Source organism: Aythya ferina, assembly GCF_964211825.1.
Source record: "Aythya ferina genome assembly, contig: HAP1_SCAFFOLD_250, whole genome shotgun sequence".
Taxonomy (NCBI): domain Eukaryota; kingdom Metazoa; phylum Chordata; class Aves; order Anseriformes; family Anatidae; genus Aythya; species Aythya ferina.
In genome coordinates, this window is record NW_028181290.1 from 93467 (window position 1) to 109000 (window position 15534).

Here is a 15534-nt window from a genome sequence, read left to right on the forward strand (position 1 = left end):
TGCCTAGTCGCTTAAGGCGATTACTCCACAAGTAGTAACTTAGTGTTGATTTAACTCCAGCATATCTAAAACATAAGAAGGATGTTAGTATGGAAGAAGCCGATGAAACCAGTCCTTAAATCTTACTACTTACTGTGCGTGAGCAGACTGGCGTGAGTTTTAGCTATACTGGCAAATATCAAACCACACCTGTGTCGTCCCAAAGCTGGGAAAAAAACAAAAACAAAACCAAGGAAATGTTGAAGCAAATAGGGAGGCGTGTAGCTTGTGCAGTCTTTTAGCTGAGAAAATAAAGAAGGAGAGAGACAGGTAGCCTTGAGCTAGCAGAAGCAAGGAAGAGAAGGGCTAAAAGGGAAAAAACAGGAAGGAGAACACCAGCTCCAGACTGACCTATAGTAACCTTTTTCTCATTAAGGGTCATTAGCACATTAAAAATCACACCTGTCAAAATGCTAATCTATGCTAATGTGGGATTCGGTGTGTGTCCCCCCTCTCCTGTTCCCCCTCCCCCCCGGTATTCCTCTGTAATGCACAAGCTCAGTGGAGATAAGTTAGGTGAGCTGTAATAACCAATCCAAAGGAGCCAAAGAGAGAGTTTTCACAAGTTTCCTGTGTATAAATGACGGTGATTCGAGTCAGAGGTTTGCTTGCTTTGCGAAAGATGGCCAAGTGCCTGACTCTGCAGAGTTCTATAAGTAATTATATAATTAAAAGACCTTCGTGTGCATTCCGACTCTGGGTGCTTATTGGCGCGGTGCACTCTGCACGAACCTGCAGACAACATCTGTACTCGGTGTCATGACTACAGACAACCCTTTACTGTTGGGACCTGCATATTTTTCTGTGCATTCAACACAACCCCTTTGGCACAACTAGTTAACCACGTAGCTGCCAGTCCACCACTCAGTTGCACTTGTGAAGAGGAAAAGCTATTTCCGTCTACTGGAGGAGCACATCCTCTAAATGCAAGCTTCACTCAGCTGGTCATTTACTGCAGGACAAGATTTGAAAAGTGTTGTTGAGTTCTGGGTTTCCTGCTTACAGGAAAAATTAAGTGCTAGATCGCCCTCTACTCCGCTTTGTCTGCTGCATTTTATGGAGATTAAACTGATTTCGTTTGCTCCTCCGTTTATGGACAATGAGCTGAAGGAACAGGTACAGCACATTAGCCTGGAATGCCTTCCCTCCCAACCAAAGTAAACTGGAGCTGTAACTAACACAAGCAGAAGCAAGGCTTCCGTGTTTTCAGCTGAATAAAGTTCCAACAAAATCATCCTCTGGGATTTGAAGGTTACTTCACATGACATGCCAACGACTCTTTTCCCTCCATTGTAAAGCGGATCCCTGCTGTTAGTTGCTCTAGAAGCAAAGGAATCATCGGTTTGGTTACCAAATAGCCGCTTCTGCAAACGAGAAGTGTTGTGCTCTCTCTTCCCTTTGAATGACTCCACACTTCTCATCAGCTACTGGATTGCTGACCTAGAATCAGAGAACATCCCAAGGTGGAAAGGACTCCCAATAATCACCAAGTCCAACTCGTGGCTCCACACAGGACCACCCCAAAGTGAGACCCGATGTCTGAGAGCATTGTTCAACACTTGTTGACCTCCGTCAGGCTCGGTGCCATGAGCAGTGCCCTGGGCAGCTGTCTCAGTAGCCAGCCACCCCCTCAGCGCAGCGCCTGAGGCGCACGGGGCTCGGCGGGGCGGCCCGGGAGGGGAGGACGGCGGGGCGAAGTGGCAGCTCCCTCAGAGCCGTCTCCCCGCCGCCTTGGCCGCATGTCGTGGCTTTTTCGTGTCGGGGCTTTTTCATGTCATGCCCTCGGTCTCTCGCCGTGGGTGAGATGCTGCTCCCCAGCGCGGACCCCTTGCGCGCGGGGCCTGCCCGCGGCGGCGGCGGGAGGGAAACCCCAACCCCAAAGCCCTCCCGGCAGGGAGAGCTCGGGGTGAGGGCCGATCCGGCACCGACAGTAAACACACGCCGGAGGAAACGCTCTGGTTTTAGCCATGAGCAGCGCGGCCAGGTTCACAAGGCGTCACGCTGGAGCTCCGAGTTCGGCGGCGTTCCGAGGCCGTTGTGGCGGTTGTGGAGACGGCCCCGGCTGAGGTGGCTGCTGCTGTCACTGCTGTCCCCTCTGTCCCTGCTGTTGCCGCTGTTGCCGCTGTTCCCGGACCTTGGAGACCCCCGGCGGCTCCCTGTGCCAGGCCCTGTGGCCCCGGGGAGCTGCCCGCCGCCTCGTCGGCCAGCCCGGCAGCAATCCTGCCAGCACAGAATAGCCCACTGCGTTTCAGGGTAAAGTGACGATTAATTTCTATTTCCTGGCCTGGGTGCTGCTTTCTTCTTTAAGGAAGCTTCAAGGTTAAAGGTTCAACTCAGTTATGTCAGGGTTCAACTCCGTTTCGTGAAGGGGCTCTTGTACGAAAGCTTAAGCTGGGATTGACTCTCTGCTAAGCGGAGGCCAAACGTGGACCTACTGAGAAGCAGGTCCTAAGTGATAACATTTTCTAAAGAGACTGCTAAACACATCTGAAGAGTGCTGCTGCAGAACTCTGAATGGGGGGATAGCAACTGTCTTAAGTGATCTGGAATCTTGAATTTACTTTTCAATGGACAAGAGGTGTGTCTCTCAAGGCAAACAAAGAGAGGAGTAACACCCTCTCTTGTCACTCATGTCAACATAAATTTATGCTCAGAGCGTAGGTGTAGGAACAGCATCGGTATGTATATGGAACATCGGGAGAGGAAGCTCTATCGGTATTTACAGTTTTTCTACTACCTTGCCAGAGAGACGTCATCTCCAAATGAGAAATGGATGTATTTTGAAACAGTGGTGGTGGATCGGATTTCTTCTTTCTAGTGTTAATATTTGCTCTTGAATCGTACTTAATAGCTGGTAACACCTCAATCAGTTGTCAAAAATAAACTTAAAAATGTGTAAGGCTTATCTCATTGGTCAGTATAAAGATCAAGGTCTTCCCTTCCCTTCCCTTCCCTTCCCTTCCCTTCCCTTCCCTTCCCTTCCCTTCCCTTCCCTTCCCTTCCCTTCCCTTCCCTTCCCTTCCCTTCCCTTCCCTTCCCTTCCCTTCCCTTCCCTTCCCTTCCCTTCCCTTCCCTTCCCTTCCCTTCCCTTCCCTTCCCTTCCCTTCCCTTCCCTTCCCTTCCCTTCCCTTCCCTTCCCTTCCCTTCCCTTCCCTTCCCTTCCCTTCCCTTCCCTTCCCTTCCCTTCCCTTCCCATTTTCCCCAGTATTGTTTTTCTGTTCTCCTTCTCACTGCAGTCTTGATTTTGTTTCTTGTCCCTTAAGTATGTTTCCAATGTGTTGCTGAAACATTTTCCCTTTCAATCCTAAAAAAGGAGCTGTCACTGGTGAAGATCGGAGCTTATCCCTGAGCCCAGGAGCTGTCACCTTAGTCTTCCAATCGGACAAGGACGACTTCATTTCTCATGTAAATGCATTTGTCAGGTTTGCGTATTGTTTTTTCAGGAGTGGAAAGTGTGTATAGAATGGATTTAAAATCAATTTTAAATGTAAAACGTCAAGGCAAAAAAGTTCTAATTACAACCTCTGCACACAATTTGCCAGCTGTGGGACTAGGAGTTTTCTTATTTACTGTGTTTTGTTTAACGTGTCTGAAGTTTAATGGACAGCAATCAAGGCGTGCTAGAAATCTGAAAGCACTTTATGCTTTGTTCTCTCCGTCATTTTGGTATAACAAACTAGCTTATGTTTTAAACCCTCCATGAGGTTAGTGGTTTCCCTAAAGGTAACAAGTCCCTGTGTGCTACAGTAAGACAGTAACAAAACATGAAGTATAGAAGTTCATCCTGTCATTATTCAGCTTCTGCCTATGGACACACAACTACGCTTATTTAAAGCGGTATCACCTTGAAACCTAATCAGCATTTTAAAAAGGACTTTGTAGCAGTTATTGGCTTTTGTCCTGGAGGGCTGAGGTTTGTTTTGTTTTGTTTTACATTCAGCATTTCCGTTTCTAGCTTACATTCCCCTGTTGTTTTGCATGAGGAAAGCGTGCAACTTTAGAAAGGAGAACGGAAAGAGCTGCTTTTTAGTCTAACTTTTCAGTTTGTCGTAGGAGTTTTAAATGTGGTAGGAGTAAAACACCAGAAGTACTGCTGCCAAAGTTATATTCAAACTCGTCTTTCTTGGAGAAGCAGAAGAAGCCCAGGGAGAAATAAATTTGCAAACATGCTCTTCATGCTCTCCTTTCCGAAGATTTCTCTGAGATATAGCCCATCCTCTGTGGGTTTTGAGGTATATGGTTCCCAGGAGTGAAAAGGAGGGCCAAACATCTCTCCTCTTGGATCTCAGCATGCCAGGGCTTTGGTGTACTGCCACTTACAGCTCCGCTTTTTCACCTGGAAAAAGCGACCGCATGATGTATACTGAGGAGCCCTCACAAATTAACTTGCTATCACCAAGTGACGCCCAGAAAAGGTGTATTTAAAAGCTAGGCTCATTATAGAATCACAACAAACCCCTCATGACTGGTGCAGTAGACAGTGAGGTAGAGGGCGAGCCCTGGAAAGACAGAAGAAAAGTAGCAGTGAGTTCTGGGTACCTTTGTGCAGACGAAACAGAAAAACGCAGGCAGTGAAGTAATAGTGTTCCGTTACTAATGCCAGCAATAGATAATTGCAACAATTATCTATTAGATCATAGGTACTAATTAACAGATAATTGCGCAACTCCGGAAATCAATAAATAACTGATTCCCCTCAGAGAATGTCTTCTACATTTTTATATTAAAAAGACTCCAGAGTTGTAATGGATTAAAATCCTACGGAAGGGAAAGAAATGGCATCAGCCACTAGTTCTGCAGAAGCGAAAAGTAATACTGATAGAGTTTAGATGGAAATTTTCACTTTGTGTGTTTAGTTTGGGGATTCTTTTTAAATCATTCATACCAGCGATTTAGTTCTTAAGGCTGTTTCTTTGAGATTAAGTGACAGGACTTCTGTTACTCTTTTCTTCTTGGAGTGCTTCTTGATAGTCTTACGTCAACCAGAACTTCTGTCTCTGTCGCAGATGTGAACAATGACCGTAGCTAAGAAGCCCAAATCTTCAAAGCCTAAAAAGCCCTCTTCAAGGCGGTCTGGCAAATCCAAGAAACCAAGTCCTAAAATACTGATGTCACGCACCGCCAACTGGGGCCGGATAGTGCCTGCAGAAGATTCAAGCCAAGTCTCTGTGGCCCAAGGACGTGGAGGTGCTATTTACTGTAGATCATCTGAAAAATCTAAGGCTTTTGCCCCAAGAGATCTAAGTAAGTGTGCGTTCTATCCTGCCTCCATTGTCTTCAAAGCAAAAGTAGAAAATGCAGTTCTTACTTGTTGCACTGATAGAGAAGGGGACTACTGTGAAGAAAGACTTGAAAAGCGAATCCCCTAAGGCAACTGAAGTGACTGATGTTACAGAAATTAATTTTGATATATTTACAGTCAACAGAGAAATACGGGGAGCTTTTTGTAATGCACAGATTCCTCCATGTCTTTTCTGTTTTGCAGAGAAAAGTGTTTGATTGTTGCTATTCACAGCTTCCATTTTTCACAGGTTTTTTGAAGGATAACATTGCTCAGGAAAAGATCTGGTATCTGTAGGGGTACCGTCATTCCTAGTTCCTAGTTTTTACGTTTTTACCGTATAATTTCAAGTCTAAGTTTGTGGTTTAAGTTATAATAAGGAAAAAAACAGTAGTTGAGTTAATCAGGTTAAAGATTATAGATGGAGAGGAACTTGGCGTTAGGTGCTACAAACAGAATGGCAGTTAGCCTTGCCTTAGAAGAATTAAAATGGTTGACTAAAATTGTTTTGTTTTTTTTTTTTTTTTTTTTCCCCAAAACATTGTGTTGACCAGCCAATTTGAATTTGGTGGTATTAAAGCTGTCTGCAATAAGTTTTTCTGGTTTGGATTGTAGCTAGCTCCTCTAGGTGCTCCTGCAGAATAGTATTTTTTTAAATACCTTTCTTCGAAACAAACAAACAAGATCTCTTTTTAAATTTAACTTTCTTGCAGTCGTTAATGATGGAATTGCTCCGCCACAGAGCATTCTTTTTCCACCTGAGAAGATTTGTATGGATTGGCGAGAAACACAAAGTGTTGGAGTTGGCCTGTACAATCTTGGCAACACATGTTTTCTTAATGCTACTCTACAGTGTTTGACCTACACACCCCCACTTGCCAATTACATGCTTTCTCTTGAGCACAGCCAGTCATGTGAGTACTTTCTAACAGTATTTTGAATCTGTTGGATAGCTCTGAAGGTGAAAGAACAGCAGTGATTCTGTGAGATAAGCTTATTTGCCTGATTTTACCTGTAGCAGCTGGCTTTGAGCACTGTATTAGCAGTGGGCTCCGAATAGCATATGGAGTGCAATTAATGCACCATGTTTTATTTATTTAGTTATTTGTTTGTTTGTTTGTTTGTTTGTTTATTAAAGGATCATTTATTGCTTCATGGGAATAATGAAGTGCATTGGACAGTAATGCATTTGGTAGTAATTTTAGAGAGTAATACATTTTGCAGCCTGTGGAGTTCACATTCCTGTCAGCCTTTACAACTGCGACTTTGCAGTAGTCTTTTAGATTTCTCATCACAAAATGCATTTGAATACAGGCTTAGTGGATATTTTTCTTCTGTCAAGTTGTGTGAAATGAAATGTTACAAGACTGTTGGGACATTGGCATCTTGGGAGAATAGAATGTAGCAAGGAGAGTGGATATTGTATCTATAGTTTAAATTGTACTTAGATGTTTGTAGTTCTGGATATTTCGCTGGACTGGGATGCTTTGCTCTTTCACTCTTCAGGTCGTGAACAAGATTTTTGCATGATGTGCACGATGGAGACTCACATTAACCAGGCCCTGCGTTGCACTGTTGATGCCATCGAGCCTACGCATGTTATCAGTAATCTCAGTCGTAAGTGGCTTCAGATGTGTTTCTTTTCGATAGCTTGTAATCTTCAAATAATTATTTGATGTGTCTAAGTGGTTTTAACACTCCAATGAAGAGAGATTTTAGAAATACAAGAATGATTTCATTTTTAAATGAGGTCAATACTATCATCTTCTTATTTAGGAATAGGACAACATTTCCGTTTTGGCAGTCAAGAAGACGCACACGAGTTCTTGCGCTATACTGTTGATGCTATGCAGGAAGCGTGCTTGAACGGAAGCACCGAGTAAGCATAAACAAGTTCACTTTCATACATTCTCTAGCACCTTCTAGTCCTTTATTTACTCTCAGAAATGATCTCTAGCACCTTTTAGTGCCTTATTTACTATCAGCAACGAAAGTCTACATCATCCTTGGTTTTCATCAAACTCTTTGAAGAGTTGACTCTGTGCCTTAAATCTTCTGAGGTCTGATTATAATTTATTTCCAGATTGGACAGATCTTCTCAAGCTACCACCATCATTCATCAAATATTTGGAGGATTTCTAAGATCGAGAGGTACTTGAAAAAATATTCCTGTCCTTAGAACTGATCTGTGACTTTTGTCGGTAGTAAAGCAGTCTGTAGTTTGTCTAAATTAGTATCTGTCAACAACTTGAATTTGGACAGTTAGTCTCCTTCACATAATGTTAAGCATTTATATTTTGCTTCCAGTGAAGTGCTTGAATTGCAAAGCAGTTTCGGATACGTATGAGGCATTTCTTGATATCACTTTGGATATAAAGGTAAGATGTTTTCTAAATATAATTCATGATGTTTAAGTACATGCATAACTTTCTAAATTAAACTTGTTTAACTTAAAAAACCAAACCACATATAATGTTAAAACGTAAGAGCTTGGTGGTGCTAAGGAAGTGGATTGGACTTTGTCCTTCCGTGGAACCCATGTAAATAGTCTCCACATTTGCATGGGGTTTAAGGGGAAAGAATTCTCTTTCTGCAAAAATTATAATGCTGTCATACTTCTTTGTTGTTCTACCTCAATGTACATCTAATTGTTAGACTGATGAATTTGTCCCCAGTATTGATGACAAAGTACACTGTAGATGCTGTCTAGGCTACTGGAAAAGTATTTGTTCCAAAGTCAAATGCCTTCCAGGTGAGGTCAATGCTGAGCATGCTCTTTCTGCCTCCTTCTTCACAGTGCTCCTAGTAGATCGCTTGAGTATGTTAGTAAGATTCTCTTATAAACTACTAGTATGTCTCTGGAATTCTGAATTACGGTGACTTTGCGCTCTTCTTTCTCGCTGCTCTAGGCGGTTTCGTCTGTTAGCAGAGCTCTGGAACTCTTTGTGAAACCTGAAGAGCTGGATGGAGAGAATTGCTATAAATGTAGCGAGTAAGATTTTGACGAATTAGGTCTTAATCCTAGATGTCAGTTTTCTATGTTGCATGACTCTGTTGGACTACCTCTAAACTTTGGATCTACTTACAAGTTTTGTGGAAGTTTATAAAAGACTTGGATTTTTGTTTCTTTGGAGGGGGGAAGTCTTGTTCATAGGCATTCCCTATGGGTTTGCAATTCTCTGGCCTTATTTTGCCATCAGAATTCAAAAAGGGCTACTTTTGTTCTTTCTATTTATTAGCTCTCGACAGTACTTTTCTTGATGTAAACTGCCCAGTTTCCGTTGTTCTCTGGGCTAGTGGCTAATTTTCACTGCTTACACCGTAGGTCCTACCTTGGAGTGGGCAATGTGTCAAACTGAACTATTTTGTTTCAAAGGATGGCAGATGGTTTCAGTGTCTTTCCAGACAAGCTCAGTACATGAAGACTTCCTACTGTTAAATGTCTCCCTCCTGTAGAATGACCATGTGCTTCTGTTGTATTTTTGATGTTGATAGTCGACCTATGTTGGAGATTATTTGCAATTTCTAGCCCTGGGGACCAAGGCTCTCTCGTTCCGCTTTCAGTATTTGTATTCCCCTTGAAAGCTGAAAGAATGTTTCCAGGATTGGACTTCAAATAGCCACTTTTGTAGACCAAGAAATGGTACCTTGCCATCCAACCTGGTCATACCCTTTTGTGAGAGATTCCTGTTCCCGCTATGCTCTGAGTTGTTGGGAAAATTGACCTTCTTCTGTGTATTAACAAACCTGACACGCAGTGCATGGGTTTATGAAAAGAAAAAAGACCAACCTATTATGCAAGTAAATATCATTCAAATAGCATAGGCATGCGTGAGACATTAAAAGGAGTTTGTTTTGGGGGCGAAAAAAGAAGATGCCTTCAAACACTTATCTCTGCTTGGTTTTAAGGTGTAAAAAGATGGTTCCTGCATCCAAGAGGTTTACCATACACCGTTCTTCCAAGGTTCTCACAATATCACTGAAAAGATTTGCAGATTTCACAGGTGGAAAGATCAACAAGGTATATTTACCACTGTAATGCAACTATATCATTGTGTAATGGGACATCCCCCAAAGCTGAAAGTTGTTAATATTTTCAGACAATAATTGTAGACTAACGACTATGGCTTATTCTTTCTCTTAATATCAATAAAGTTCCCGCTTGACAAGAAGCATATGCTTTCCTCTGAGAAGGCTGATTCATCAGGAAACAGTTCTCTGCAACTTCTAGTCTTAACCGTTGTTTATGGGAAGACTTATTTGTAGTGAATCAAGAAATATATTCGAGAAATATATTCTAGAAATCAATTCTAGTCTGTGTTTTTTGGAAGTGTTTTTCTCTGGCTAGTCCACGAAGTACTCTGGGATAATTTTTCTATCTTCTTGATGTCTCTTTAGGAGGTGAAATATCCGGAGTATTTGGACCTGAGAGCCTACATGTCGCAGTCAATGGGAGAACCACTGCTCTATGCCTTATACGCGGTGCTGGTACATCACGGTGTCAGCTGTCACTCAGGACACTATATATGCTATGTAAAGGTAGAAGTCAACAGCATTTCTAACAGGGTAAAGGTTGTGCTGGCAAACCAATTAAAGCATGACTAGCAGCTACTGTTTCTAGGGAAAAAGATTTCATTATATTTTTATTTGACATGTGTGTATTTTGTTCCTATCCATGATTTCAATTGGAAAACGTGCAATTCACCTAAAGAAATCATTGTCTTTATTTGCAGGCTGGTAATGGACTTTGGTATCAGATGAATGATGCTAAAGTAGTGCGTACTGACATTAAAAGAGTTCTTGGTCAGCAAGCTTACATACTTTTTTATATCAGGTAATAACAAATCTTAAATTGTGTTCAGAAGAGATTTCCTTTCCTGTTATTGATATTTATCTGTTTTGCAAGTGTTTTTCTTGCTATCCCGGGAGAAGATTATTATTTGTCTAATTCAGTTCTGTCTAACCTGAAATTCTCTGTGTCGTTTATTATCTTTTGTTGCTTGGCCTTAAACTGCAGCACTCATGTAAATTGCTATCTCTGTGTTATCTGTAGCTGGCTACTTTAGAGAAGGAGAGAAATGAAGGTCATCTGTGGTGTAAGAATGAATTATTGCTCTGCAAGTGATAGTCTTAGTAGGAAGACTGTTCTCTACTTTTCAGTCTGTAGTCTTGGCGAAGCCTTCTGTAGAGAAGGCTTCCATATCGTATGAGCTGTTCCTCTAAAATGATAGGATGGGATTTAATCCAAGAGTAGGCTGAAAGAAAAACTAAACTACGATCACTGCTCTTTTCTGAAGGCGCTATGATTTGACACTTGGAGAACGTGCGTTTTACTTGCCAGCACCATCTTATCCCTGTTCATTCCCTCCTGGTCAGCAGGGGGCTAATAGTAAGCAGGCTGGATTTCTGGGACCACGACTTCTTCCTCATATGATTAAGGTAATTCAGGGAAGCGGGAGGGCAGATAACGGCACCAAACTGCTAGTGGGTTTGGGGTTTGGTGTGGGGTTTTTTGTTTGGTTTTCGGCATCTTAGTTTTGTTTTCCTTCCCACGCTGCAGCTTTCTTCACAGCCCTCATGCTACAGCCAGAGTCATTCAAACAGTGGTTACTGCTAAATTGTGCAGCCATGCGACTCCATTACTTTATAGCTCCAAGACAGCTTTCTAAAGCACAGAGAGCTACGCTCTTTGACTATTTAAGCAGAGTGTACTAATCCTCAAATCATTTAAAAGAGGACTTGTTTTTCCTATCCTCGTCACTTTAGCTAAGACAGGGAAAACTAAATGTCTTATTCCTGAGCACCAGAACGATTACTTCAGGCTTTTCAGGGTATGTTTAAAGGGGAAAATAAATATATTTGGGAATAGCAGCAGGTAATGTTAAGTTGCTTGGCTGTTTTTCAAAGATGATGTTAATTTGATACCAATCTGCAGTAAACCAAAAGCAGGAATTGAATACGCTTATTGGACTTGCATTTATCCTTAAAGGGCAGTGTGTTTTTCTTTTCAGGTGTTAAGACCATTTGTAGAAACACTCAGTAGGAGAGTTTTGTGTTTCAAAATGTTACATGCAGTGTTTGCGTTAATCCATCTTGCAATTTCTTCTTTTTAAATACAGAATTCAAGCCGTTTAAATGGAAATGGATCCATAAAAGAGGACACAAAGACCACTGGTGTCACCCTAAAAAGGCCATCTTCAGCACCACCAATGGCCTGTGTTCAAAACCAGGCAATTACCAGGCCTTCAATGACTGATACGTCAAGAAAACAGAAGATCACCATCAGTATTCACAATAAATTGCCTGCTCGTCAGACTGTGTCACAGCCTGACTGTCTTAGCAGTGCTGTGGAGGATGAAGATCTCTACCAGGCTGTTCCTTCATCCACAATTACAAATTCGGTAATGCAAATGAAGCAAATGCAAACAAACAAAAAAGTTTCTGATGAAATTTTTGTGGAGCCAACAGTGAATGAAAATCCTAAACTCAGCTCTGATAACACAGTCCCTTATGGTGCAGAATCTTCAGGAAAATCTGAGGAGGAGTCAAAGGGCTTATTTCAAAGGAATTGCAATGCAATGTCCTCTAATGGAATTTTGGTTGGAAAGGTAGTCCGTACATTGCAGCATTCCAATTCTTCCTGTCAGAATGCTGACAAAGGAAGATCCCAGCATGAGCTGCCAAAAACAGATTCACTAAATGGTGCTATTAGGTTAGTTACTGAATCTAAAGAAAACGGACTGAAACTTGATGATTCCACTTGCCGAGTTGAACCTGTTAAACCTTCTGAGATGTTCTTTTCTAAAACAAATGGATTGCTTGAAACATAGATTTGCTCCATCGAGAATTTCTCACCTACGATGTATTCGGGAGTGTTTATTGTGTTCCTAATTCAGGTGAAATACTGAGAAAACACAGCACACATGTGATCGTAAGACTTTGTGGTATTATCCCCTTAGAATTTGCAGACCTGAGCTTACATTAGAACTTGTCAACTTAAGCTCAGCTGAGATAAAAATTCCTAAGTTTCATAAAGTAGATTTTGGGGGGTGAGTTGGGGTTATCTTTGAAGTGTAGATAATGCATACAACTCACAGCGGTCTTGCTTACCATTTAATGGAGACATTCTGACAAGACTAGTCCTCAGTACTACTACAAATAGTATTTTTTTGTCTGCTGACTTGTGCGTTTTAATTGCAGATGCCTGGAGCTATGCCTTCAGTCAATCGAGAAGTCATCACGGAGTCCTTCAGAGCCAGCCAGCTGAACAGCTTGTCAGAGGAAATGAGGTAAAATGAGCACAGTCTGATTAAGACAAGACTTTATGGAAGTTCGTTACAGTTTTATCTGTCTACTAATAGTATTTAATGGAAGGATTTAAATTAGTACAATTCCATACTGTGTGTCCAGTGTCACGAACAGAACTAATGATCAGCACTGAGCATATCACTCTGATGCAGGTTGGTGCCTCAAGGAGAACTTGTGTTCCTTTATAGAATGTTTTTCCATTTTTCTCCACTGTCTGGAGAAACACTGGCTGTTCCCCGCTCGCCCCTATGCCTTTTTTCTCAGAGCAGCAGGTAGAAGGAGACAGATGCGTTTGCTTTTTTAGTGCAATGGCTTCAGAAGCAAGAGGGGAAAAAGCACTTTCTCTGGGAGCTGAAGAAGGTGTCCTAATCACAGGAGAGGTTTCTAAATGGCATATCTTTGCGAGCGTTCCTGTAGTCCGGAGGTTTTTGTTTGTTTGTTTGCCTTTGGAAGGTTTTACTCTTAATATTCACGTCCTTCAGCAGAAGTGAGAAATGGGTTTTTATTTTATGCAGTGTTGCGGAACCTCCGAAATCTCCTGGGAATGATGAATACCTCGCCCAGTACCAATGTGATGACCGTGGAGACAAGGAGAAAGCAAGAAGATCAAAAGAACGTGACCTCATTTCAAAAGAAAATGTTTTGTCCGGCAAAGAGTCTTCTGAGCCTGGTGAGAAATTGCGGCAAACTTCCTCTCTCAAGTCTGACACTGAATGTAGCTCTAACAATCTTTCTTCCTTAGCTATTGCAGATAGACGCCAAGATACAAAGGACAAGACTAAAACCACTGAGAAAGAGCATTACCAAAGAAAGAGGGAACATGCTCCTAGTGAAGAGAAGGAGAGTCAAAAAGCAGGTCCTTCCAGCAAGAGGAGGTGTTCTCAGAGCGTGGAATTTGTTGAGCAAAAGAGTCACAAGCAGGAGTACTGGGAGGGAAGCAGGTACAGATCTTTCCCTCGTGAAAGAAACAGCCCTGAGAATGGCAGAAGAGCAGTCAAATATTCAAAGTACAGATCTGGCAGCGGAGGAAGATCAGAACAAGGTAGCAATAGGTACTACCGATCCAAAGGGGAAAGAAGTTGGAGCAGAGAAAGATACTATCGAGACGAAGCACGGAGATGGGAAAGATGTGGCTATTACAAGGATTACTATTCACCTCATGCGACAGGAGACAGTAGAGAGAGAAAGTTCTCTCACGGCGATTCAGCCTTTGACAGATCGACTGCAACTTACTACAGCAGGTCACATAAGCATTATCATTACAAAAGCGGATGGCCTCACGGTTCCCTCTTGAGAGAGGAAGATGTACGTCGCTTTGGCACACCCCGAGCAGACTTGCATCGTTGCTCGGTACCTCAGCAACATTCCAGAAGACATTCTCGTGAAAGACATGCGCTTCCACCTGTGTCAGCTCATTTGGAGAACTGTCGCCAGAAAACTGAAACAGAAGGAAACAGAAAAAGAAAATATACCCGTGCAGAAGGTAGTGAAAGTGAAATAGAAAGGAAAGACAGAAAGATAGAAAAGGAGCTTGTAGGTGGTGAAAAAAATGCAAAAATATCACAAGTTCTGGAAGAAAAAGAAGTCTAAGGATAAAGATGGAGAGAAGGATTCCAAGTAAGCAAGGATTCCAGCATACTCCGCATTTTTTATCCTAATTCTTTTCTGGGTGCTTCTCATGTCTTCCTTTTATTTTATTTATTTATTTTTTTTTTCTGGTAGTTTCTAAGTTCTTTAGATAGCACCAGCTGGCTGGGGATCATGTTGTTAGGTTGATCAGTGAAGACAGGAAAGCTCTTGCTGAATTGTGTCAGAGCACTAGCTTTGGACCACATAGTTCGAATCACATCCGTACACCATTCCAGATTAGGTTAAAAGATTTTTTCTGCTTGCACGTATTCCAGAGCTAGCCGTTGTTAATGATCTGTGTACAAACCAGGACCTATGGTCCTTCAATCTGACGGCTTAAGTTTGCTGCATCTAAAGTAAGTTGCGTGTGCACAAAGCACCACAAAATAGCTGACATGCTGCAAATCATCACCTGTGGTAAAATAAATCAGGTTTCATATAGGCAACAAGTGCCACATCTTTTTTTTCCCTTTTTAACTTGCATGTTTCTTTCAGACTTCATGATTTGTGTTTCTGTGCGCTCCGCTTTGACAATGCCAATCGCAAGCGTAAGAAAAAGAAGAAAAAGGAGAAGAAAAAGAAAAAAAAGGAGAAACACCAGGAAAGCAAAAGGCTCCTTGGAACACTTAGATCCTCGTTTCCAGAAGATAACGCGGGAGAAGAAGGAAGAATCCCATCCTCCAGATGGCTCTTCATGTGAATAATGCAGAAGTGAGAGCAGTAAACAACCTTACAAGGAAGGGAAGACTTCCAGTGCAGGCGAAAGCAAGAAATACTGCTCCATCGCATCCAACGACTATACTAAAGGTAAGCGGCCGCAGCGTGTGTGAGGAATTCCTTTTATATTAATCTCGAGATTATTTCAAACAGTCTTGAAGTGCTTGATGACTTAACAGTCTGCAGATTTATTATCAAATCAAAAAAAAACCCCACTTGGTAGACTATTTTTTTCCCAGTTTTGAATGGCCACTAGGAAAGAAGGCCTGAAATAAAGAGGTTAAAGGCAAATGGTTTTCATTTGGTTTGATGATGAAGTGGCAAACAAGAGGAAGAGTTGCAAGCTCCCTTCTTAAATTCAGTCCAGCCAAGTAGGAAAAGTAAATGTGGACAGCTGTATCTTGGCAAAGAAGATAGTAGGGAGCAAGGAAGTTCAGCAGTCAAGATGGAAGGTGATGCCATGAGGCTTAGAGGCTAGTAATGTTCTAATGAACATGGCCAAGTCTTGTGCTGGGCAGCCTGCTTGGGTCCAAAGCCTGCAGTCCTCCCCAAGATGTCGG

General features: G+C 42.1%; 1 protein-coding gene across 1 annotated transcript; it reads left to right on the top strand.

The window, feature by feature from the left end:
- Window positions 1-5054: 5054 nt before the first annotated feature.
- LOC311429027 (ubiquitin carboxyl-terminal hydrolase 42-like) lies at window positions 5055-13298 on the top strand (the record flags this gene model as incomplete). The annotated part of the gene is made up of 14 exons (XM_084540184.1): window positions 5055-5283; window positions 6034-6234; window positions 6827-6937; window positions 7097-7199; window positions 7404-7471; window positions 7628-7698; window positions 8230-8312; window positions 9230-9341; window positions 9719-9859; window positions 10054-10154; window positions 10618-10759; window positions 11440-11721; window positions 12521-12609; window positions 13144-13298. Coding segments are annotated over 14 exons (1888 nt in total), but the record flags the coding sequence as incomplete, so codon positions are not given.
- Window positions 13299-15534: the final 2236 nt, after the last annotated feature.